Source organism: Pelodiscus sinensis, chromosome 3, assembly GCF_049634645.1.
Source record: "Pelodiscus sinensis isolate JC-2024 chromosome 3, ASM4963464v1, whole genome shotgun sequence".
In the NCBI taxonomy this organism is placed as follows: Eukaryota; Metazoa; Chordata; order Testudines; family Trionychidae; genus Pelodiscus; species Pelodiscus sinensis.
The window spans coordinates 138,390,427-138,414,794 of NC_134713.1; the positions used below are offsets into that span (position 1 = coordinate 138,390,427).

The 24,368-nt window shown below is 40.2% G+C and overlaps 1 protein-coding gene and 1 long non-coding RNA gene across 5 annotated transcripts in view; one reads left to right on the plus strand and one right to left on the minus strand.

Annotated features, from left to right (window-relative positions):
• TTC27 (tetratricopeptide repeat domain 27) overlaps positions 1 to 24,368 on the plus strand; it is a 174,602-nt gene that overhangs the window by 130,016 nt on the left and 20,218 nt on the right. For 2 of the 3 annotated variants that reach the window (XM_006131309.4, XM_025188780.2), the window contains 3 exons: positions 6,073 to 6,171; positions 8,204 to 8,256; positions 12,098 to 12,263. In XM_006131309.4, coding sequence (XP_006131371.2) covers positions 6,073 to 6,171; positions 8,204 to 8,256; positions 12,098 to 12,263 — 318 coding nt within the window. The remainder of the gene's footprint in view (positions 1 to 6,072; positions 6,172 to 8,203; positions 8,257 to 12,097; positions 12,264 to 24,368) is intronic. The other variant, XM_006131310.4, reaches the window with a different exon arrangement.
• LOC102451684 (uncharacterized) overlaps positions 1 to 24,368 on the minus strand; it is a 42,589-nt gene that overhangs the window by 15,363 nt on the left and 2,858 nt on the right. For both annotated transcript variants that reach the window (XR_012902858.1, XR_012902857.1), the window contains exon 2: positions 18,182 to 18,280. This is a non-coding gene — a long non-coding RNA (uncharacterized LOC102451684). The remainder of the gene's footprint in view (positions 1 to 18,181; positions 18,281 to 24,368) is intronic.

Here is a 24,368-nt window from a genome sequence, read left to right on the forward strand (position 1 = left end):
TTGAATCCATATTTTCTGCATCAGTGATGGCCAACCTAGGCTAGTGAGTGGACTGCATGAATGGCCCTTCACCTCAGTGGGCCACATGAAGGTCTCCCAGGATAGAGTAACTTTTCTAGCTGTGCTTGTGTATTTGCAGTTTGCAGTTTGCATTGATTGGATGTACAGGGAGCACACAGCTCTCATTGTCAGTGTTGTGTGCAGTCAGCATCCACCTCAATTCAGTTCATGTCACTTCAGTAATGTTGATGAGGGGGAAATTTGTGAATGGAAACCAGAGGAATCTGGCAACCATACACCTGGGCAATGAATTACAAAATGTCTCATGGGCTGCACATAGAACCCTGATGGGCTGCTTGTGCCATGTGGGCCATAGATTGCCCAGCACTGTCCTGCAAGCATGGACTACAATGCTATCTTTCATATTTTCTTACTTCTCTGCAAATCAGAATCTCTGTCTGCAATTTGTATTACAAAGGACTTCTACTTGTCTTTCCAAAGGTGAGTGTCTTGTCAGAACCTACCCACACTTACCTCTCCGTTTACAGAGCTATATTTTTCTCAAGTATCTTTTTTTTGGGGGGGGGGGTGCTACTATTATGTGTGTTACCTATCTATATATTGTGCTTCTCCAACTGTTCCTGAGATCCTTGAGAAGATGCAATATAATTCCTTCCCCCTCCAAATCTCCTGTCTTTCCACAGATTCCTACCAAAACCATCACTAGTAATTGTAGCTCTCTACAAACAAATCATCTTAATTCTAGTAGGAAAATATTTTCCTGAAGCATTGAAAATTTAAATTCCAAAGTGATTTAATGCTTAAATAACATGTTTGATTCTGATTGAGCACCTGATTCTGATTCTTACAAGGATTCAATGTCACTCAAACTATATACAAATTAAAAGCTTTAAAAAAAAAGGCGGGGGGAATCCATTCTTCTCTTCCAACTCCCTATCTCCCACAGGAAATGCAAAGGGAGAAAAAACATTTAGGGCAAAATTCCCACTGAAGGCAAGAGCAGTCTTGGTTAATAAAGGGCAACAAGCTTTATTTCTTACAGCGTGAAACTAACAAGCGTTCTGCTGAGATCTCCTCTTCATTTTCTGTGTTCCATCCAAAAGAAAGCTTGAAATGAAGGCCAATCCAAGAAAAATAAAAAGGATCAGCTTTTCTGCACATAGGAAAGAGAAAATTCCTGTTCCTCAAGATGCTCTACCTAAGAATTAGAGGCAAATTGCTTGAGACATGTTGGACAAAGTCACATATTTGGGTTTTTTCTACCTGGATACTTAAGATTTTCATACTCCATTGTCTTCTAAAGATCTGCCTAAAATGTATCCCTTCAAAAGTTAGTTCTCTTTTTCCATAGTATCTTGGAAGAACTGTAAATTTTGACTCCTTAAGACAAGGATAAAGCACATTAATAAATCCTCTCAAAATGATGAATAATTCAACCAGATCAGTGTTTCTTAAACTGTGAACAACAGCGTTCAAAATGGCCACGCTTTTTTGTTTGTTTTTTTTCTCAACAAAAAATCCTTGGTGTTCCTCATTTAAAAAAAATTGTTGGTGTTCCTCAGTCTTAAAAAGTTTAAGAAACACTGAACTAGATAAATGACATATTCTCTGTTTTTAAAATCTGTGTTCTCCAGTGTTCCCAAAGATTTCTTAGGCAAGGAAATTGAATATTCTCCTTAATCAGGTCTTTGAGTTTGAGACCAGAAATGGCTTAAGTTTTCACAGCCAGAGTCTTGCTACTATGGGTTCTGGCCATTCCAGTGACAGATGGCAACTGAATAATCTGCAAGTGAGAACTCCTGACACATGTGCAATCCACTTCATGCTACTGACTCACTTCTCAAGTAGAATTACAACATGTGAATTAGATGGAGAACGAAGGGTGATAGTTGAGTTAACTTGAGAAGCCTCAAAATTGCTTCCACCTTTTGTGTTCACTGCTATTTAGCTGTGATACTTGAATACCTTTTCCAGAGCTGAAGAAGAGTTCTCTTTGGCTCAAAAGCTATCTTACACCAACAGAAGTGAGTCCAATTGAATATATTGTCTCACTCACCTTGTCCTCTACTATCCTGGAGCCAACATGGCTATAACAACTCTGCAAGCACTTTTCTGGAAGTAGCAGACCAAATCATTTGGCTCATATAACTTTGCATGCTACCCTGCATGGGTTTTAGAGAGCCTTCAAATAAGTCATATATCAGTATCTCTCTGCAAGTCAGCTTGCCATCAACTGCAACTGGATTTCAAAGCTTCTAACAGTTCAATAAAAGTAGTCTTATTCTTAAGAATCTCCCTTGGAAAATCAGTCAGCCTTGTACTGATTGGCAGTGGCAAAATGAACTTAGATAAGCAAACTGGGTTAAGATCTTATTCTAAACTTGCCTTGAGCTTCCTGATCACTGGGTATCACATAGATCTGAGCCTAAATTATCCTCCTGTGACAGTATCTGCCCTAAATCAAGTCTTTGCAATTTATTCTCATCTCTGTTTTTCTAATCAGTAGACAGACTTGGACCACAAGCCAATAAGTTATTGCCAAAAAGGAACATTAACCTAGTTGCACAAGCCTTCACAAAATTATTTTTGAATCTCTGACAAAGTTTGCCTTGCACTACTTCTCATTCGCTTTCCTCTGAGCAATTATTACATCAGCCAGCAGAGTTGTCAGATTTGATGTCCTTTCCAACAAAGAGGAATTCTTCTTTCTGCACAGAATACTCTCAATCAGTTTTAAATTAGCATCTTAACAAGTTCACTTTTCATCCTAGTCAAAAATGACATCACTGACATCAGAAACACACAGAGAAAGTCCATGATTCTTCCTAGATGTTCAAAGGACAGATAAATGTTACCTCAATACACCAGAGGATCAAAGAAAATTAAGAGTTACAAAAGACACATAAAAACTTCAAAGGCCACTTTCTATAGTGGTCAGAATGGCCATTACTAAAGCTTGTGGCCAAGATTTTTAGCAGCTCCTTAGGTGAATCCTAAGCTTTTTAAAATGTACAGGTCAAGGACAACTCCTTGGGAGGAATTTTTCAAAAGTGCATATGGAAATTAGTCATCTAATTTTCATTGGTCCTTCATTCCTTTTGAAAATCGTCTTGGATTCCACCTATCAATCCAGAAACAGTGAGTGCAAATCTTAGAGTACTGATCTTTTATGCATTCAGTAAGATACTTCAGTTGCCAGGGAAATAAATTTCTGCATCAGCTTCAGTTTCCAGATTGTTTTAAGATATAGCCCCATTCAGAGTACATTTTAATAGTCTATTCTAGAAGTGACATGGGTATGAATAATAGTCAGAAAGTCGGTATGCATCCTCCTGGAAATTCTTTAAACAACCCAGATACTGGATATGCTTATTGGCTGCTTTGCCCCGATATGATGTCATAGAGGCATGAAGCCGTATAGCATCATCACTTAGAAAACCCCATAGCCCATATCTACTTATTTTACCCAGCATACAGGTCGAACAGTGTATTTATCAGGTGCTTTAAGTATCTGTGCTTTCAATTAGCTCTTCTGAGTTTATATATAATCCCACACAAACTGTTAAAATAATATTAAGGTTTCTCATTTATTAAACAGCTATTCGATATTTTGTTTTCTCCTTGTCCACTGTGTCTCAGTGCCTTATTTACTTCACACTATTCAACTCCTGCTATGGCGAGAGAGCGAAATATTTCCTCATATTTTCTCTGACAGTAGTCACTTAGTATTATCTGAGTGCTTCTCAAATGATGTTTTTTCAACAGCATGGTTGAGAAATGGGGGCACAGAAATTAAGGTCAAAATTTCAGCTAAGTGTTGGCTGCCCAAATTGAAATTCTGAAGACCTGATTTACTTAAGTCATTCAAAGCACATCTCCCATTGACTTCAGTTTCAGTTGAGTGCTCATCACATCTTCAAAATTAGACCGTAGAGAGTGCCACATTGGGTGCCCAGAAAATGAGGAATACACAATTAGTGACTGTGGAAAGTTTGGTGTAAGTTAGTTGACTAGCATCAAATAGGAACTCTGGCAGAAAGAATCCAATTTTCCAGTGTAGCGTTTTAACTGTCTTAACCATGAGGTTGCTCTTTCTTTACATGCAATCAGCTTCCTAATTTACTATAAAATTTCCAGATTATGCAATAAATGAAGCAGACAGTAGTCTCTCCTTCCTTCCAGAACCCTGTGAAAAACATGAGATTGGAATGGGACTCATTACCTGTGGGTTTCACAGATACTTGGATACAGCAAAGAATATTGAGACTGAGGAGTCTTGAGTTCCATTTCAGGCTCAGGAGGGGAGTGTGCTCTAGTAGGCGTCAATTCTTCTGCCTGTTTTTTCTCCGAGCTTGAGCATTGTGTCTGAGCCCCACACAGCCTGTCACTGTCTTTGTCCCAAACCTATATCTTCCTCACCTCTGGCTCCTCACGCCATCTCATTCTCCTCACTTATTCAGTCCCAGCCTCCACTCATCAGGCTTTTCATCCAAGTCATAGTCTCATTGCCCACCAACCCTGACTTTATCTTTCTGACCACTTGTCTGATCTGTCTTTCTTTCTTCGCCTGTGGCCACCCTTTGGCCCACATTCTTTGTCCCATTAACTTCTGGTCCCAGCCTCCTTCTCAGATCTCCTAGTCTGATTTCAGAGAACTCCAAATCTTTGCTTATACTGTCCCATTTTCCCCTCACTCTCTGGTTCCTTGTCTGATCTCTCTCATTTCTCCCCCCTGCCCCACTTGGCTCCTGTCCCAGTCTTCTTGTCCATTGAGTCCTATGCTCATTCTCTAGTGTCCTGTCTCAGGAGTTGTCAGGGCAGTGGCGTTACTGCTACTTTTACTTCTGTGCTACTGCTAGCAGTGGCATAGCCTTCAGAACTGAGCAGCTGGGGAGTGGCAGCTGCTGACCAGGAGCCCAGCTCTGAAGGAGAGAGCTGCTGCCAGCAGTATCAGGGGAGAAAAAAGGGTGGCATGTTATGGTATTGACACCCTTACTTCTGTGCTACTGCTTTGCAGAGCTGGAACCTCAGTCAGCAGCTGCCATTCTCTGGCCACCCAACTATGAAGGCAGCAGCATAGAAAGGTGGTATGGTTTGCTACTGCCACACTTCTGTACTGCTGCTGGTGGTGTGCTGACTTCTGGGATGAGTGCCCAGTCAACTGCCATTGCTCTCCAGCCATCCAACTTGAAGTCAGCACAGAAGTAAGGATGGTAATACCACGATCCCTTAAAATAGCCTAGTGACTCCCCTGCAACTCACTTTTGGATGAGGACTTCCTGTTTGAGAAGTGGTCATCTCTCCCCAAGAAATCTTTATAGGGTTAAAGCACACAAAAGAGCAGATTTCATAGTCCTTAACACGTGTTTCATGATCGTGAACTTAGTAGAGCCCTATTTACATAGCTTTAGCATATGGCAGGAACCCTTTGTTTCAAAACGTGGCTCCCAGACTGATTTATGGAAAAATACTGAGATCCCAAAATGGAGTCCAGAGACATGAGTTCTGGTCACATGTCTTTGTAGAATTATAGCAACCATTGCTTACAGGCTGGCCAAAACACCCACAGGAAGGTAAAGCTGTCCCACAGGCCATTGTCTTTGTTGAGGGGCCATCTGCCCCATGTGACTTCATCGTTGTATCTGAAAGGCTGGCTGTATCTGAAAGAATAAGCTCATTAGAATTACAGATCCCTAGTCAATATTGAAACTTCAGATACAAAAACAATTCATGCATATAAATTGGATAATCCTATTTGGCAAACCATAATTTTCTGACGGTACCTCACGTGATTTGTTTTTTACAAAAGGCATCATCATTACTCTGTAATCCTGTTGTTATATCACTGTGAAGAATACAGGGTACAGTATCACAAATGTAATAGACTGAAAAATTCTAAACAAAATAAAAACTGGAAGTTAAAGGGCTTTAAATACAGCACACAGTGTTCTAAAACAACAAGAAATATATGGATTTGAGCATAGAGGAAACTTTAATTCTTTCATACAGAATGTACATACTGAATTCCTTTTTGTGTGTTTTTTTTTTTAGTTAGGTGTGTGGTTTTCCCTGGGTTGTGCCTATTTAGCGTTGGAAGACTATGATGGTGCTGCCAAAGCATTTCAGCGCTGTGTGACGTTGGAACCTGAAGTATGTACAATTTACCGATGACTTGATTCACGCTGGGTATGTCTACACTGTGGGGGTTTTCCAGGATACCAGAGGTATCCTGGAAAAACTCTGCTGCGTCCAGGGAACGCATTTTCTCTTCCGCCTTTTTTTTTTCTTCCAGAAGTGCAAACACGCTTCCATGAGGAAGAAAGGATCTTCCAAAAGAGGGCGATTTTTCCAAAATTTGGCCCAGTGTAGATAGGCCAAATTTCGGAAAAACCTCTTCTGAAAATAAATCTGAAAAAGCTGTAGTTTAGATCTAGCCTCTTTGCTTATCTAATAGTTTATATGGATGTAACTAGGCACTAAAAGAAAAAAAATATTAATTCCTTAGTTCTGATTGTTCAGTTTTTACCCTGTTTGTCCACAAAGGATGTATATTTCTCATGTCACATAAAGACTCGCTTGCCACTTGACTTCATATATTCTGCCAGATAAAGCCCTTGTGGCGTCGTACAACACTAAAACAAAGCAGATAGTACCAAACGTTTTTTATTAAAAAAAAAAATTAGAAGTGAAGGAGCATATTTTTAAACTGATAATTAATTACCTCTTTAGACTTTAAAGGAGCCTCCTGCACTTTTCAGTCAGCTGTGCTACTTAACCTTTCTGTGGCAATGGCAAATAATCTCAGAAACACTTACTGAAGAAAAGGTAGGTAATTGGCCTTTAGGACTAAATTTAAGGTTGAACTCAATCTTCCACAAATTGAGATCCACCTTTTTATGATCTACCTTTGCAGATCAATGCAGGTGTGAGTCCATCCTTGCCAGGCTTACAGAAATATAATTCAATTGTGCACTTTCTTCTATCAATAAAATTATTGTTCAACTATAAATTAAAGTCAGCTTTTTATTGAAATCATTCTGACTTGTTTGAAGCAGTGCAGTCCTATCTGTATTCAGAGGAATAGACCATTTGATTTCCTGATGGCTTAAATGGGACTAGTTATATGAGTAAAGGGTTCAGGATTAGGCTCTTAGTCCATCTACACCTAAAACTTAGGTTGACCTAGCTATGTTGATCAGTTGTATGAAAAATCAGCGAGGAGTCCTGTGGCACCTTATAGACTAACTGAAGTGTTGGAGCATAAGCTTTCGTGGGCAAAGCATCTGACGAAGTGGGTCTTGCCCACGAAAGCTTATGCTCCAACACTTCAGTTAGTCTATAAGGTGCCACAGGACTCCTCACCGCTTTTGAAGATTCAGACTAACACGGCTACCCCTCTGATGTATGAAAAATGTATACCCTGCAAGAGACATAATTAGCCTAACCTCAAGCCCCAGTATAGACACAGTGAAGTTGATGGAAGAATTCTTCTCTAGACCTAGCTATCTCTGTTCCAGAGGATAGATTTGCTATAGCAATGGAGAAACACTTTGCATCTCAGTAGCAAGTGTCTTCAGTACTGTATGACAACAGTGTAGCAGCAGCACTGCAGCTGTGCCATTATAGCACTTGTAGTGTGAACGTACCCTTAGTAATAGCAGGTGAAATTTCATTCTGTGCATAAGTCTATCATAAGACCAGTATACTAGTTAAGTCTAACCTAAGCCTGCAAGACACTGGAGCCTTGAATGGTCCATATGGCTGCTGTCTTAAGCTCAAGAGTGAATTTCACTGAAATATTCTGGTTCTCTTCTTATTTTGGATTTAGACCATTTTTACTTCTGACTTCAACAGACTTACTCCAGATTTTCATCAGTGTAACTGAAAACAGAATCAGACTCAATATATGGAGTGCTAGAATAGAATTAATTTAAGTATTGCCATTTAAGCATTTATCTTATTTGACTATTGCTACAATGTTATTTATTGTGCAAATTTAATATTTTTAATTCATGTCATTGCAACCTTAGTATTTAACATGTATTTGTATTTATTAATATATATGTACATGAACAGGAAAATTCATCATGTAAATCTAGTATAATTTCATGTGCTGTTCAGATTGTTTTTCCCAAATAAGCAGAATGTCTTTGATTTTTTTTAACTATTTTTGTAATTGCAGAATGCTGAAGCCTGGAACAATTTATCAACTGCATATATCAGATTGAAACAAAAGTAGGTACTTCAAAAGCTTTAGGGAATACTGCTTCCAAAATAAATATTTCAGATTTCCTTTTTCCCAACACGGATATTATTCTCACAGTTGGGTTTACTCATTAATACCAGCCCTCTACTCTTTTTTGTAGTCTCCCATTAGGTGTCCTTCAATGACTCTCATTAAAAATTAATCACCATTCAGCAGATAGAGATGCATACACATAATAGTCTACTTTTTGGTTTTTTCCTCTAAATTAACCATTAATAGATGAAACCCAGACTCAAATCACCTAATTCAGATTTCTGTAATTTGAGACTTTAATATTATAAAGTTTCCTATAGATGCCTTTTGATAATATTCTCGCAAGGGCTTTATATTAGAAGAACAGGTTAATTGAGAGAATTTTCTGTACTTGTCTGTGCTATTTATTTTCTGTACTTGTCCTGGTGTCTTTGTGAAAGTCTTGAAGTTACTTCACCCTCAGAAATCAGGAAGCTTGAATCATACAGTTACTTATGTATTCATTGTGCCTGTTGAACTCTGAAAAGGACAGCTTGTTGCCAGTTCACAAGCCAGGCTGGTTATGCAGTCACTCAGGCTTTGTGTATACTTACCTGGAAGGAGGAATTAAGATACACAACTCCAGCTACATTAATTGCGTAGCTGGAGTCAGTGTACCTTAATTTGACCTTGGTGCTGTCTCCACAGCGGGAGGTGGATGGGTGCGTTCCTTACTCCTTGCAAATCAAGGAGTATTGGTGCTGACCGGGGCAATCTCAGCGTTCAAGTTGGTGAGTCTTTACTAGACCTGCTAAATCAAACTCCAGAAGATCAAATGCCAGAGCATAGGGATGTAAGCGACTAGTCGACTATTCAATATGCATATGCTTATAGTTGCCCCCCCTACCCCCCCTCCCCCGCCTCTATCAGAAAGAGGCAGCAAGGTAGGGGAAGCAGGAGCCAGTGCTGGAGGGAATCTGTTTAAAACTGGTTCCCCCCCAGCGCTGTCTCTGTGGGGGTGGAAGGAACTGGAGGTGCTTCCATATTGGAAATGTAGCAAGAGAAGGGATCTTGTACATTCCAGAAGAAGTGCTGTGTCAAAGTCAGACAGGACTCACAGATTTGTCAGACCGCTCTGTTTATTTCAGCAAAGCTCTGCTAAAATGCATCCAGAAAATGTGAGCCTCAAACAAGGTTCAAACCCCTTGATTTATACAGTCAAAAGGCCAAGTTAACAGGATCAAAAGAGGGGCAAAACTTCACATTATTAGTGTGGTTAAGTATCTTCATTTCAATATCAAGCACACAGCAATCTCCTGTCCATATCTCCTTGATTATCTGGAATTGCTTTCTGCCTAACACCTAATGTTCCTTTTCCTGTTAAACTTAGGCCCATCTGGCTAGCACCTTGATCTGCATACCTACAATCAACATTAACATACTTTTCTTCTTCCTCTTAAAAGACAAACAGAATTCCTTCAACTTATTCAATTATTACAGCACAATTCATCTTTCTCTTACAGTATAATTCTTTCTACTTTCACAGCTGCGAGGAGCACGGGGCCAGCCGGGGACTGCTTGAGTCCCCTGCTTGCCATGTCCTCCATGTGCATTTTGCTTTTGAAATGTAGCAAGAGTCAGTGTGGCTCTTGCTACATTTCAGAGGCAGTGGCGCCCTTATCGACTAATCGAGTAGTCAATGGAAATTCCATCAACTATTCGATTAGTTGATTAATCTAAATTTAACATCCCTATCAGAGCATCAATCTTCCTGCTAGTGAAGACGTGGTCTCAAAATGCAGTGTTTTAATTCAGAAGTAGTTAATGCACAGTATTTTTTTTCCAGTCAAAGGATGTTGTTCTCTTTGGCACCTACATCAGAATGATTTTTGCCTGTCCATTTACAGCACGGGACTAAGGCACTATTTAGCAATCTATTCTACTTAACTTTTTTTTTTTTACTATGACTTCAATTTTATGGTATTGTCTGGGTATACTGAAAGAAGAATGGAGACAAGTGATATGGGTTTTAATCAGACACAACTTTATTATACAGATGTCTGGGACTACACAGCAGATGAAAACTGGTGTGCAGGTCAATCCATATTACTTTTAATCATTACTTGGGGCTCCCCTAGCCTCCTTTTATTTCCATCCCGGTCCCCCACCAACTCAGTGCTTGGACCTTATCATCTACCACCTTTGTAGGAGGTATAAGGTGGACAATGACAATAGAGGGCGGGGGGGGGGGGAGAGTTTGTCCCCCTGCCATACCAGTCAAGAGTACCTGAAACGCCTCCCCCATTCAGGGTTGTTTTTTTTTTTTTTTTTTCCCCCAAGGATCTCCTTTTAAGTCCTTTCCATGCCATTTATTTGATCTCTGGATGCCTTCCCGGTGGAGTACCTGCATTGTATCTCCACCCAACCTTATGAAATAAGTTACCATATATGGCCTACCATATATTCTTCATATCCAAAAAGGTTCTCCCGGGTCCTTGCTGGGAGAAGGCAAAAAACTCACTCCACTGAAACTGTATGCAAGAGCAACTAGCATGATGTCCACAACAGGTCCTAACCCAACTTGATGTTTGCCTCTACTAGTAGAAGGAATCTGGTTGTTGGCTTTCCTTGCTGCATGTAATAAGGAAGGGTTTGTATCTTTAAATCTTTCAAACCCCACATTCTTGAAGAAGTGAGTGAATGCTACCAAATGCCTACCTCTTTGCAGCAGTTTCTGACTTCCTCTCCTTCAGACATAAAGCAGACAGTCTTTCTCCAGTAAGCCCTGACAGCCCCTCTCCATGTTTTTGTGGTGTAGTTATTATCCAGAGAAACTTATGCCAAAATTGTGAAGTATTTCATGCCCTTAACAGACACAAAAAATATTAAGTGTTGAAAATTTTTTTTGTTGTGCTGTGAAATGTTGTCACTTTCATATTTCCTTCCCTGGTAATAACTGAGCATTAAAAAGCTGTTTTATTTTTCAAAAATCAATTACAACCTCAGTGAGAGGTTGATTGTGTTGTCGTCATTAGTTGGCAGAATTCAGTTTCTAGATTAAAAATATCAATACAAATGGCCTAAAGTGCTCAAATAACACCTGCTTTCTAGTTTCTTTTCTTATATAATATTGTTGCATGTATTGTATTATTTTCTTTATATGCATAACAGAAATACTGTCCATTATACTAGTGCTCCTTTCATTGCTTTTAATCAGAAAAGCGCTAAAACTCTATTTATCGCTTTTGGTTAATGACAATAATATTTGTGCATCTTGATCAAAACCTTATGTTTGATCAGTCAAGTATTTGTAGACAACTTAAGACAGTAAATTATGTTGTTTTTCTTTTGAGGATTATGTGTGAGGGGAGATTGATGGAGTATTTTCATTTTCTGTGATTACTTAAGTAAAGGGCTAACAATGTCTTTTGCAAAGGAAGGCATATAAAAAATGGCTCAACACCGGAGGTTGAGTTCTCAGGAAGCAAACCCATGGTCTGCTTGTGTGGCTGTTCCAGGGACATAGGAATTGAAAGTGGTCAAAGACCACTGATCCAATATATGTCTCTAGAACAGTAATAGAGGAGAAATTATTGTGGCAAGGCCAACAGCCATGTCATTCTCACTAAGGACAATTGGTATCGGAGAGAGAGAAACACACACATCTGTGGAATTAACTGGTTTGAGTGGAAGGGATTGAAAGAAAGTGATTCCCAGACTTTCATGTAAATTCTGAGCAACTAATCTTAATGTTGCATCAGTTTTCAAAATGTATTTGTGAATTATGTAGCCTTTAAGTAAATACAAAATGCTTTTAATATATTAAATACCAAATATTTTCTTTTTATTCTTAACTAGAAACAAAGCATTTCGCACTCTTCAAGAAGCGCTCAAGTGTAACTATGAACACTGGCAGATTTGGGAGAACTATCTTGTTACCAGTACAGACATTGGAGAGTTTTCAGAAGCAATAAAAGCTTATCATCGGCTCATGGATTTACAAGAAAAGTACAAAGATGTGCAGGTCAGACAGATTACTTTTTATGTTTTTACATGTTCATATATAGTCTTTTTCTTTTCTTTTTTTTTTTTGTAGCGGTTATTTGCATCATTATCAAGAACATTTCAATACTGATAGCATTATTTGCAATGAAAGATATCCAGGCAAGTCTGCTTCTTTATGAGACTTTGATTATAAAGAGGGGAGATGAAAACACTACTCTGGCTTTGGGGAAGAGTAGATTTAGAGTTTGCTGCTCAGGTCCCTCCCTAAATTAAACTGTTGGGGATTTTTTTCATATTTCATGCACTGTTACGTATCTCACTGTAATTATTAATACAGATTGTTTTAAACCATTCAGCTGTAGTAAGGTTATGATTTTTTCCCCATACATTTGAAAGTGAATATCTTATAAAAGCAAACCTTTGCAAATGAATTAAATTTCATGTATTGAAAAATATGTAATTGTGATTTTAAACCTGCATAATCCACAACTGAAAATGTAATGGATGAACTTTATATGCCTTTCACTACAGTAAATGAAAGCTATTGTTGGTATGTTTGTTTTTTAATATTAAATGTGCTTTATAGCCATGACAAACATTGAGTTTGATCCTGCAATGTGAAGAACAATCTATACTATGGTAGTCAAAAGGAATCTTGCTTGCCTTTCTTGTTTTGTTGGTTTACTTTTTAAGTGCCAGAAGTGCTCAAGTATTAGTATTAATCAGTTGTATAAAACTGCCACACGCAAGTCAGTGGTGGTTCCGTATCAGTAAAATCAGTCACATTTGAGATATCTAACACTGAAATGTTTTAAAGCTCTCTCGTGTATTTCAAGCACAAATCAATATCTATGGAAACTATAGTGTTCCATATGGAAAGGATTAGTCTGTTGGCAGCTACGATGCTGTAATTAGCAAGGAATCCTGTTTATTCATGGAGACATAGTGTAAATTTTCTAGATATGAAGTGACTTTCTGAATTACTAATTCAGATAATATTTGTGTTATACAATACAGTCCAGAACTGATCCTAATATCACTCTGGTTGATCAAATTATCATTAGCCTAACAGAGTAAAATGTCCTGCATTCACATAACATGTCAAAAAGTGTGCCTTTTCTGCTGTGAGACTTCACGTGTTTTGTGCTGGTACATGCTCCTTTCAGAATCAAGTGTGTTTTTAGGATTGTATTTTGGATATTCACTTACGCTTTTAGCATAGTGGTTAGAATGATTTTCCATTTTGTTACATAATTTTCCTTTCTGTTCTGTTCTCCCATACAATTTTCAATCACAAACTGTTTTTTGTTTTTTTAGGACTGTATCAATTTTAGATGTCCTGAGTTTCCATTTATGGTGTCCTAGTAGAAAGGAACCTTCAAAAGTCTTCCAAGTTTCTGCATATTCTCTTTAACGTAGCTTTATGCAATTAGAGGGATTTTCATATGTGGTTGTGAACAACCCTAAATCTGATTAAGAATTACAGGAAGGCTTATATCAATAATTGCTTAGAGAGGTACAAAGTACTCTCATAGCTAAAAATATATAGATAAAAACAAATAGACTGTAGATGTGGCTAAGTGGAAGTTGGTGTGTGTAATGCCTCTTTCCATGCCAACACAACTTGATGTTCTTGATAGATACATTCAGCTGTATTAATTGACATGTCAAGAAAGAAAGGGGGAAGAACATAAACATTGGACAAATCAGTATAAAATAACAATCTAAATTAGGAGGCTACATATAAATTAGTGCATAATGCTTTAACAGTACAAGTCCTTGACCCATACGTTAAAAAAAACAAGGAGTCCAGCTGCACTTCAAAGACTTAACACATTTATTAGAGCATTAGAGAATAAGTTTTTGTGAGCGATGACACACTCCCTCAGATGGTGAAGAGAAAAATCCCCTTTTCTCTTCAGAATCTGAGGAAGTGAGTTGAAGCTCATGAAAGCTTATGCTCTAATACCCTAATAAATGTTCGGAAGCTTATGATACCATCTACATGTTTTGTTAGTCTATAAAGTGCTACCAGACCATTTGTTGTTTAAGTTTATCCTAATAAATATGTTAGTCTTTAAAGTGCCACCTGACTCCTTGCTGTTTTTGCGAAAACAGACTAATGCAGCTATCTCTTATACATTAAAAAATCACCCAAGGTGTGCTTCGTAGCCCATTGTTTCAGTATTGTCCGATATAAGACTACATGTACTAATGTATATTTAGTGTGTAATTGAAGTAATTTAGAATATCTCTCTTTTTGTATGCTGTGTTAAGATTCTTAATTTTATTTCAGCATATTATACAAATACGTTTTAAACAAATACAATTTTATTAAAAGGAGTTGGTAATTGAATTATATTATGTTTTCTAGTTGTACACGAGGTCATAGCTTTTCTGTTTTGGACTTGTGACCACACAATGTAATTGTGGGAAAAGATGCTCCTGAGTTATTCTAGTTATCTAATGATATCACAGATCCCTTCAGGGTGGGAAATATAATAGGCTATAGGATATTTTGTGAGATTGAATGTGTACACATTACAGAGGCTATAGTCAAATTATAAAGAGAAAATAATATTCATTCCTATATCTAAAATAACAGTCATCTTGGGAAAACTGAGATGTGGTACACTAACAGTTGATCTTTCCATGGATCACATGTCTAAGCTAACGCTGGAGTTTTTAAGATATTAAAAATGAATATATTAAGTGACAGCACTGCCTTTCATATATAAGAAAGCTTCCTCTCCTTCTCCTTAGCTTACAGCTCCTTCTCAGATTTGCAATATGAACACTTACATTTACAATGTGTACATTTTAAAGCTCATTAATCAGAACAAAAATGATTGAATGGAACATGTTCGCAAGACAGACTGTTGGTCATGGCACCTAGATATTAGTTGAAGGAAAAAACTTGAAGGAGATTCTTTGGCACCTTTTAAGAAACATAACGTTCACCATACATACATACATCTATATTGATCGGTAAGAATTAAGGTTGAATAAAGGGCTATATTATATCAAGTAGTATTAAAAACTGATTCCTGAATAGTGTCACTAAAATCATGTGCATGTTATTCTTAGCATTCCTTTTTATAGTCCTGGCCCTTAAAATTTGACAATTTTTCCCCAATATAAAAAACCTAGATTTACCTGAAATTGTTTGGGTTTCCTAACTCAATGAATTTTTGTTTTTTTGGAAAATAAAATGAAAATGTATGTGCATTATTTGAATCATTGCTCTGGGGAGCAATTGGGAATGAGGGGTTCAGTATGTAGGCTGCCTGGGAAAAGAGGACTACTCCAGTCCCCTCTCACCACAACAGCTTGGAGCCAGGTGAGAAGTGTCTTTCCATGGCTGCTGCAGCTCCAGCAGGTACTGCTAAGGGAGTAGTACATGTCCCTCAGGTGGGGCAGGTCAAGGTATGTCTGCCCCCTGCAAGCCCCAGCCAGCGTGAGGAATGCAACAAACTATGTACTTTCCTCTTGTTCCCTGATGGGGAATAGTGAGCAGTGTTCCCATATGAATCAGAGGAGGTAGGAGAGCTTCAGCACTTCCTGCTCTCCCTAAAAGGGCACCTGTGGGCTGGGAGGCTCCAGATTGGGGCAGTCCCAGAGAGGAGGATGTACCCCCAGCCAGCTCCTTGCACTTTCCTGGTGATTCTGTCTTTTTTCTGTGTGGTTTAATGAGAAGCAGACCCGTTCCAGGTAAATCCCATTTTCTTGGCGTACCTAAACCCTTCTTCGAGAGAGGTTCCTATAGGTCTCCACAGCAGGTGTTGGTGCGTCCCAGCGCTGCAGACCAGATTCTTCACAGCAGTGCATGGGGGCCTTGCATTTGTGGCAGGGGAGGAGTATGTGTGCCACTCGGATCTATTGTGCATGCGTGGCCACCCTCCCCCTCAGTTCCTTCTTACCATCCCCAGCTTAAGACTGAGCTCAGCAGTGCTCATCACTCTTCATTAATCCTGTAGATAAGTAGTTAAATTTTTAGTTCTTTCTTCCTCAGTTACCCTATGCCTTATCCAAATTCATCTACCTTAAAACAAAACAAGAAAACCTCCAGTTTTCGCCAACTTAATCTCCCACTGTTTGCATTCACCACAATGCCAGGGTCACCAGGCTTTAAATGTCGTTTGGCCTGTAATGATGCCATATCTGTGTCCGATGGACACGCTAAGTGAAATGCCTCAGGGAGTCCCATGTTCAACAGGACTGCCAGCACTGCGCCAAACTTGAGGCGCAGTGGCAGGGACCTCAGCCTGAAAATGATTGTTAGAAAAGGCACAACATCCCTCCTTGGACCTTGGCACACAAGGTCTTGACAAGACTTAAAAAGGGAGGGGAATCCCCAAAGACGGGAGCACAAGGGGCAGTCGCCTAAGCAGCGCACAACCGAAAAATCGGTACCAAGGGCTGAGAGGTCACCTCGCCTCAGCACTTGACACCCTGGGCACTTCTAGCATTGATCAGACTTTCTCCAGGCACGGTACCCACGGAGCCCGTACTGAGGCTACAAGCCCTTCTGTGCCTGCCTCTCGTGTCTCGGCACATACTATAGCACCAAGTAACCAGACTGTTGAACTCTCAGCACCAATGCCTATTGCCACTGTACCACAGCAACCAGCCATGCAGTTCATCAGCACTGTCCCACCAATAGCATCATATCTACCTCAGCACTGCATCCCACATTGGTGCCAACCACAACCACGCCAGCCCTGGTACCGTTCATGGTACCAACTACTCTGGCACCCAGGTATTTACACCGGGGAGACCTTGCTGTTTCATCTACATTTAATTCTCCATTCCTTGGTACCAACAAGTCACCTCCATCAGTGTTACCAAAACATGTCTCATCACCTCCACTTTTCTCCAGCGATGATGACAATGAGGAGGGGCTATCATTCTCACCCCAGTTATTGCCCAGTACCGAAATATGTGTCTTCAACTCATCCCACCTTTAAGCATCCAGTGAGCATGCCCCTCTGAGGTCCATACCCGTGGATGCCACCGCCTGTGCATTATGCTGCATAGTGGCAATATTGGACCCCATGGGCATGACTACCTAAAGACAATCAGAAAAAGAAACGTTCCCAGCCTGTACCCTCTCCTCCACCTCAGTCTCCACAGAGGAAGCAGCAGGAAACTGCTGATCCACAGTCTTGCAAGTCAGGCCTGGCTACATCCCCAGATACAAATTCATTGTCTTCACCTGATGAGGCAGCCATGCCACTGCCTCCAACTATAGCTGATGACTTTATTCCCTTTCAGGATCTCTTTAGAGGGTTTGCAGCTGACCTGAATATTGCTATGGAGGAGGTGCAGGAGACACAGCACGAGTTCACCAATATCCTCCAAGCCATGCCATTGGCCAAGATACTTTGCCCATTAATCCAGCCGTTATGAAGCCTGCCAAAACTGTGTGGCAGACACTGCCTCTATCCCCCCCAGCCTGTAAGAGGGCGGATAGGAAATACTGTGTTCCCCCAAAAGGGTCGAAATTCCTCTTCACCCCCTGCTCTCAAATTCTCTGGTAGTGGATGCCACCCATCAGAGGAACAAGCAGCATCTGCCTCGATCCATCCTGGCTGATAAAGACAGCAAAAGACTGGATTTGTTTGGTAGGAAAGCCTACACCTCATCCATGTTGCAGTTCAGAGTTGACAGTTATGCCACACTCCTTAGTAAATATGATTTAAATGACTACTCAAAGTTCAGCACTTTTATTGAGGGATATATCCGAAGCCAACAATCAAGAATTCAAGGTGATCATTGTGGAAGGCCATGCAATATCACCAACAGCTCTACAAGCTTTTCTCAATGCTGCAGATACCTCCACCAGATCAACAGTAACTGCAGTCATTATGAGATGGGCCTCCTGGCTTAACTCTTCAGCGTTTCCTCATGAAATTCAGGCAACTGTGGAGGACTTACCATCCGAGGGTGAAAATCTCTTTTCAGTTGAGACCAGTGAGGTCCTTCGTTCTGTGAAGGATTCCTGGGCGAAACTCCGCTCTCTTGGCATCCACACACCTGCAACCAGAAGGAGGCAGTATAGATACCAACTGTACTTGAGACCAAGGTATCCACCTTACACCTACCAACACCACAGACATTACATCTGATAGGATTGTTTGTAGTATTCATCTATAAGGATACTCCATCCCACCCTCCCACCCTTCTACTCTGTTCCCCTTTAGGGACCACTCTCATCAGGCTATCTTGAAACAAAAGGTCAAACAACTCCTATAATTCAGCACTATAAAAGTGGTCCCACAGGAATATCATGGGAGAGGATTTTATTCACATTATTTCCTCTCGCAGAAAAAGACTGGAGGATAGCATCCAATTTTGGACCGTAGAGCCCTTAACACATTCGTAAAAAGGCAAAAGTTCAAGATGGTAATGTTAACTACCATTATATCTTCTCTGGAGCTGGATGATTGGTTTTTGTCTCTCGACTTAAGGGATGCCTATTTCCATATTATTATTCATCATGCTCATGGACAATTTCTCCGTTTCATCTTAGGTACACAGCACTACCAATATACTGTCCTACCCTTTGGACTCTCCAGGGCACCAAGACTATTTTCAAAGATGCTGGTGGTGGTTACTGCGTACCTCAAGAAATAGGACATTATTATCTACCCTTATGTCGATGTTTGCCTCATCAAGGCAAGAACTGAGTATGACTTTCATCGCAGCACTTATCTCATCCAAGAATATTTTCAATCTTTTGGCATTTTAGTAAAGGAGACAAAATCAGTGCTCACACCGTCTCAATCCACACAATTCATTGTAGCACATCTCGATTCAACTATTGCTATATTCTCTCTATGGCAAGACAGGTTTTTAAAGATTCTCAATCTAGTTCTAAGCTGCTCCTAATGCAGCCTGTCCTCATGCACAACTGTCTTCAGCTTCTAGGCCACATGGCATCCTGAAACCCTGTTGTTCCAAATGCTTGTCTCTTCATGAGATGCCTTCAGGGCTGGCTCAGGTTGACCTACAAACCAAATCTCCACCCTCTAACCAAAATCCTCTCTCTTCCTCCCACAGTAAAAAGTGCAATATTATGGTGGACAAAACCAGAGAATCTGTGCCTAGGAATCCCCTTTCAAATTCCAAAACCCATGGTAGTCATCACTACAGATACCTCTTTACAGGGTGAGGAGCGCACATAATACTTCATGACTCAGGGCCTATGGACACCAACAGAATGGGTGCTACACATCAATGTCCTTGAGCACAGAGCCATTCAGCTCACTTGTCAACATTTCCTTGTAGCCTCTTTCTGGCCCCGGCAACCATTGTTCCCTCTCTTGAACAGAATGGCTCTGTCCTCCAATCATGCTTCCATGCAATCCGAAGGTCCTTTTCCAACCAGGGCTCCAAGTTCCACACCCACAGTTTGTAACACTGCACCAAAAAGCCTGCTACCTAGATGGCTCTCAGAGATAAAGCTACAGTGCTAAACCCAGGTACAAAATGTGCTTCTCCAGAGTAGAGTCCGTTCAACTTGCAAGACATATAGGGGCAAAAGATCACAATTTGTCCACTGGGCTACTCCGTGCAGCAAGCCCAGAGACAGTCACATTACCTGTGACACTTGACTACTATTGCATTTTAAAAACTCCCATCTCGCTATCAGTTTGATTAAGGTACACTTGGCAGCTTTCGCAACATTCCATAAGAAGATTGATGACATCATGGTCTTTGCACATACCAGGTCGAAGCAATTCCTGAAAGGCCTACAAACGTTATACCCAGATGTAACCATTCCACATACACATTGAAATTAAATTTGGGACTTACACCCTCACAAAGCCCCCATTTGAACCCATGGCTACGTGTTCGCTTCTTCACCTATCCTTGAAAATGGCATTTCTAGTGGCGGTAACATCAGCCCATCAGGTAGGGGAAATGGCTGCCCTCGTGGCAGACCTGCCCCCCATACACCATCTTCTTCAACAACAAGGTGTCTCTGTGCACCCATCCCAAGTTCCTCCCCAAGGTCCAATCATCTTTCCACATCAATCAAACCATCCACTTACCTGCTGCTACATGGACCTCAAACTAACTTTTGCCAGGCACTACCCACTTTCTCAGGGACCTCTTTCCTCCACCAGGGTGGTGCAGGTTGTTTTGTAAATGGCCTACTTACCTGATCTGAAGTCCCTACCTCCATAGGACACATTGCTTTTCAGTCACTTGCTATGGAGCACCCACAGGGATGTGTCTTGAAGAAGAGGTTACTCACCTTTAGCAGTAATTGACGTTCAAGATAAGTATCCCTGTGGGTGCTCCACTACCCTCTGTTCCTCTCTTTTACTTCAGACTCCTTTTTGTTACCAGGCCAGGAGTCCAGGTGGAGAAGGAACTGAGGGAAAAGGTGGCCGTGCATGCACAGTAGTCCCGAGTGGCAGCTGTGCATCTCCCCTTCCATTCATGCACAACCCCCTGCACTGCTGTGAAGAATCCGGTCTGCAGCACTGGAACACATAAACACTGGCTGTAGAGCACCCACGGGGATGCTCATCTTGAAGAACGTCCGTACGTCCGTTTCTGCTAAAGGTGAGTAACCTACTCTTACCTTGCTTGAAGTTATAAGAGGAAGCTGCGTGCCAGATTTGGTAGCCCTAGCTCTTACCGTTTAGGAGGAGTTCTTGAACAAACAGACATATAGTAGCTATATGGTAGATTGCTTATATTTATGATTGCTTTTGTTATTTTTTATATTTCCCTATACTTACTGTGGCAAATACCTTTAATATTGCAAATACTTAGGTAATCTAGTATTAAAGAATCCTGAATGTATGCCATTTGGCAAGTTTTTAGGGCACTCCTGTACAGATTCTCAGCTGATGTAAACTATCTTTACACCAGCTAAGTGTCTGCCTCCCTCAATTGTTTTAACTTCTGGTGTGTATGGGAATGTTATCCGAGGCACTTCCAAACGTGGTAATTACATAACTTTTCACAGAATGCCGATCACTGGAGCCAAGCAGTCAGTGTTGATCTGTTATGTTAACATGCTGAGGATAACAAAGGATACCAGATGCTCTATTGGTGGCTGGGTTGTTTTGCAACATCGCTGTCAGGAGCAAACAGACATGCTGTACTGTCTGTGAATGTGAGTTCAGTGTGCGGCATAACATGAATACAGAATCCCACAGAGGAAACCACATAGAATAAAAATTTCTACTGCCTCTTCCCATTATGTATTATCCTCATAAAACTGACTCATGCTGCTAAAATGTTTAGTAATTAGAGGCAGAAGCAAAACTTTTTGTACTTGTGTTTCTGTAAGGACACTCTCCAACAGGGATTTTGAATGAGGAGGTGGAGGCGAGGGTGATTAACATTTTCAAGAGCCACCTATTCTCTGACATGGCTCATTAGTGGTCTCTTCCTTAATTTTAAGCTTTAATTTGGGAAAGTATTTACAGTGAATATATTTACAGGGAGCTGCATTACAGAGTGCTGACTTTGATCACAAGGGACCTGTTATCTGAAGTGCCTTTCCTCACTTGAGCTTTGTCAGCTCAGCTTTGATTAGCATCAGTGCAGCATTTAAACATGTTTTCACGAGTTGTATTTTTATATGAAAGGAATTGTTGTATTTCGCAATTACCTTGTTCTACATTAACTAACATTAATTAAGATGTTTAAGGATATTTTTTCTTGTGCCTTTTTTTTGTTTGTTTGTTTATAATAAATTAGTATGGGTCACAAAAAATAGGAGAGGAAGTGGAATCCTGGTATAGTGGAACACTTACACACCCAGAGGCTTTGGACAGTGATCCTATGAGGAATAGCTTATTAATCAGACATAAAGAAAATAAAAGATGTTGCTTGCACAGGATCATTTTTAACTTAACATCTATTGAATATGGAGTATTAGCGGACATGGGAATTTAACTTCCCTCTGAGATATTTAAATTAAAGTTTTACCATTACAATTTTTAGTCTGAAGGTAGAAAGTTGTGACTTGATTGCTACCCTGCTTTGGTGTTTGGATGCAATCACATCCAGTTCCAACAAAAATATTAACAACTGTGCAATACAACCAAGACATTATTATGTTTTAGCTCATTTTCAAATTGAACCTTCAGTGTAGTATTTATCTGTTTTTATACTATTGAATGTGATATAGCAATGGAATACAGTGTTATTTACATTACTTATTGCCTTTCAAGGGCATAACTGTTACATGACTCTGTATTTAAAAAAAAATTAGAAATATTAAGGTATACATATTGGAATTTACAGCCCCAGGAGGACCACAACCTGATTAATATTTGGGCATATTATCCACAAAATTATTGTATATTGTTGTCACTCCCTCAGTAACAGCACCAAATATTTTATTTCCTACGACTGTCTTCAAGAGTAAAAGTCTAACTGTTGATCAGAGGAAAAATAGGTCTGCCTTCACACTAACTTAAACAATTATTTAGAAAATATGTATTAATAATTTTGTAAAAGATTAAATAAAAATGTTAGTTTGATATCAACTCTGAATAGAAAGTTTTTGGATTTTTCCACTGGGATGTTTTTTGTGGTTGCTTTTATTTTTCTATTATCTGTGTATAATAGTTCGCAATATTTTAGTAACTTTTGTAATATTGTCATCCATTTTAAAAGTATTATGTACTGACCAGGAATTTGAAATACCTAATTAAGCATCACTTGATTGCTGTTGGTTTTGACCAAATAGTGTAATTCAGTTATACTGTTAAGAAAAACATTTAATTGGAAATACTGAGCTATCATCTAAGTATTTTAAAACTTTAGTCCATTTAAATCTGTTTAAGAACTCCTCTTAAACAGTAAGAGCTAGGACCACCAAAATTGGACAGTCAGTATCCAGCTTCTTCTTGTATCTTAAACGTAAAGCAAAGTAGGAGTTTGGTTGTGCCAGGAATTCAATTGTGTATCTGTCCCCCAGCTGGGGAACATAACACCCCTCCTCTGGTTGTGCCCACTGCAGCTGCAGCAGCCATAGACAGGCATTTCTGACTAAGGATGTTAAATATCGGTTAATTTGCTATCGGTCAGCTCCCGCAGTGGGGCTCTTGTACATTTTAAAGGAGAAATGCGGAACTCTGCATGCAGCCCAGGGCCAGTAGGAAGTCCCACTGATTTTGGGCTGCACGCAAGCGTGCTAGCTTTGAAATGTACAAGAGTCCCCAGTGAGGGCTTTTGTGCATTTCAAAGCAGAAGCACCTTCATGGAGTCTGGGGTCAGCTCCATGTTGCACTGCCAATTTGAAATGTCACGTGGAGCCAGCTGTCCGCAGGTTCCATGCAGCATTTCCCCAGAACCCAGAGTCAGCTGGGGACTTCCCAGCTGATCCTGGGTTCTGTGGAAATGCTGAGTGGAGCCTCCAGGATCAGCTGCGGAGTCCCCAGCTAACCCTGGGCTCCACATGGTGCTGGCGCTTTGAAATGTAGAGGCGGCATTTCAAAAGGTCAGCGCCACACAGCTGAGCCGGGCCTCAGCTGTGCGGCGCTGTCACTTTGAAACGCTCAGGATCAGCTGTGTAACGCTGCCACTTTGAAGTACCCCTTCTCCCCCCTCCCCACTCCCTTTGCTGCCTCTATCATATAGAGGCAGCGCAAGGGGGACAGGAATCGACTGGTCGCCTAGTCAACTGACTGTCCAATAAGTATTTGCTTATCAGATAGTTGACTGATCCTTAACATCCTTACTTCTGACCTGGCCACAAGTTGCTGTGGGGTGAGAAGGCTATGGTTGTCCTTTCTCCCCTGGACCGCCTGCATTCCGAACCCCCCTCATCCCAAACTCAACCCCGAAAAAATGATTTAAAGGAAGAAAAAGAAAACTTATTTGATTTAAGGACTTCAAGTGACAAATAAAAGTTGTTTGCGGGCTTAAAGTAATGTTATTTGGAATGTGTAATATTATTGTTATAAATACAACTATTATTATGAACAGCACAGAATATGTAATAACAAGTGTTTTCAATCTCCTGTACACATCTTCATTTTTTAGGGGTTCTAAGCTCTTTATATGTTTAGCAGGTGGTGTAGGTACATCAGTGAATCCCTCTGAAGTAATCATAAAAGTAAAGAGAGATAAAGAATATTAAAACTGC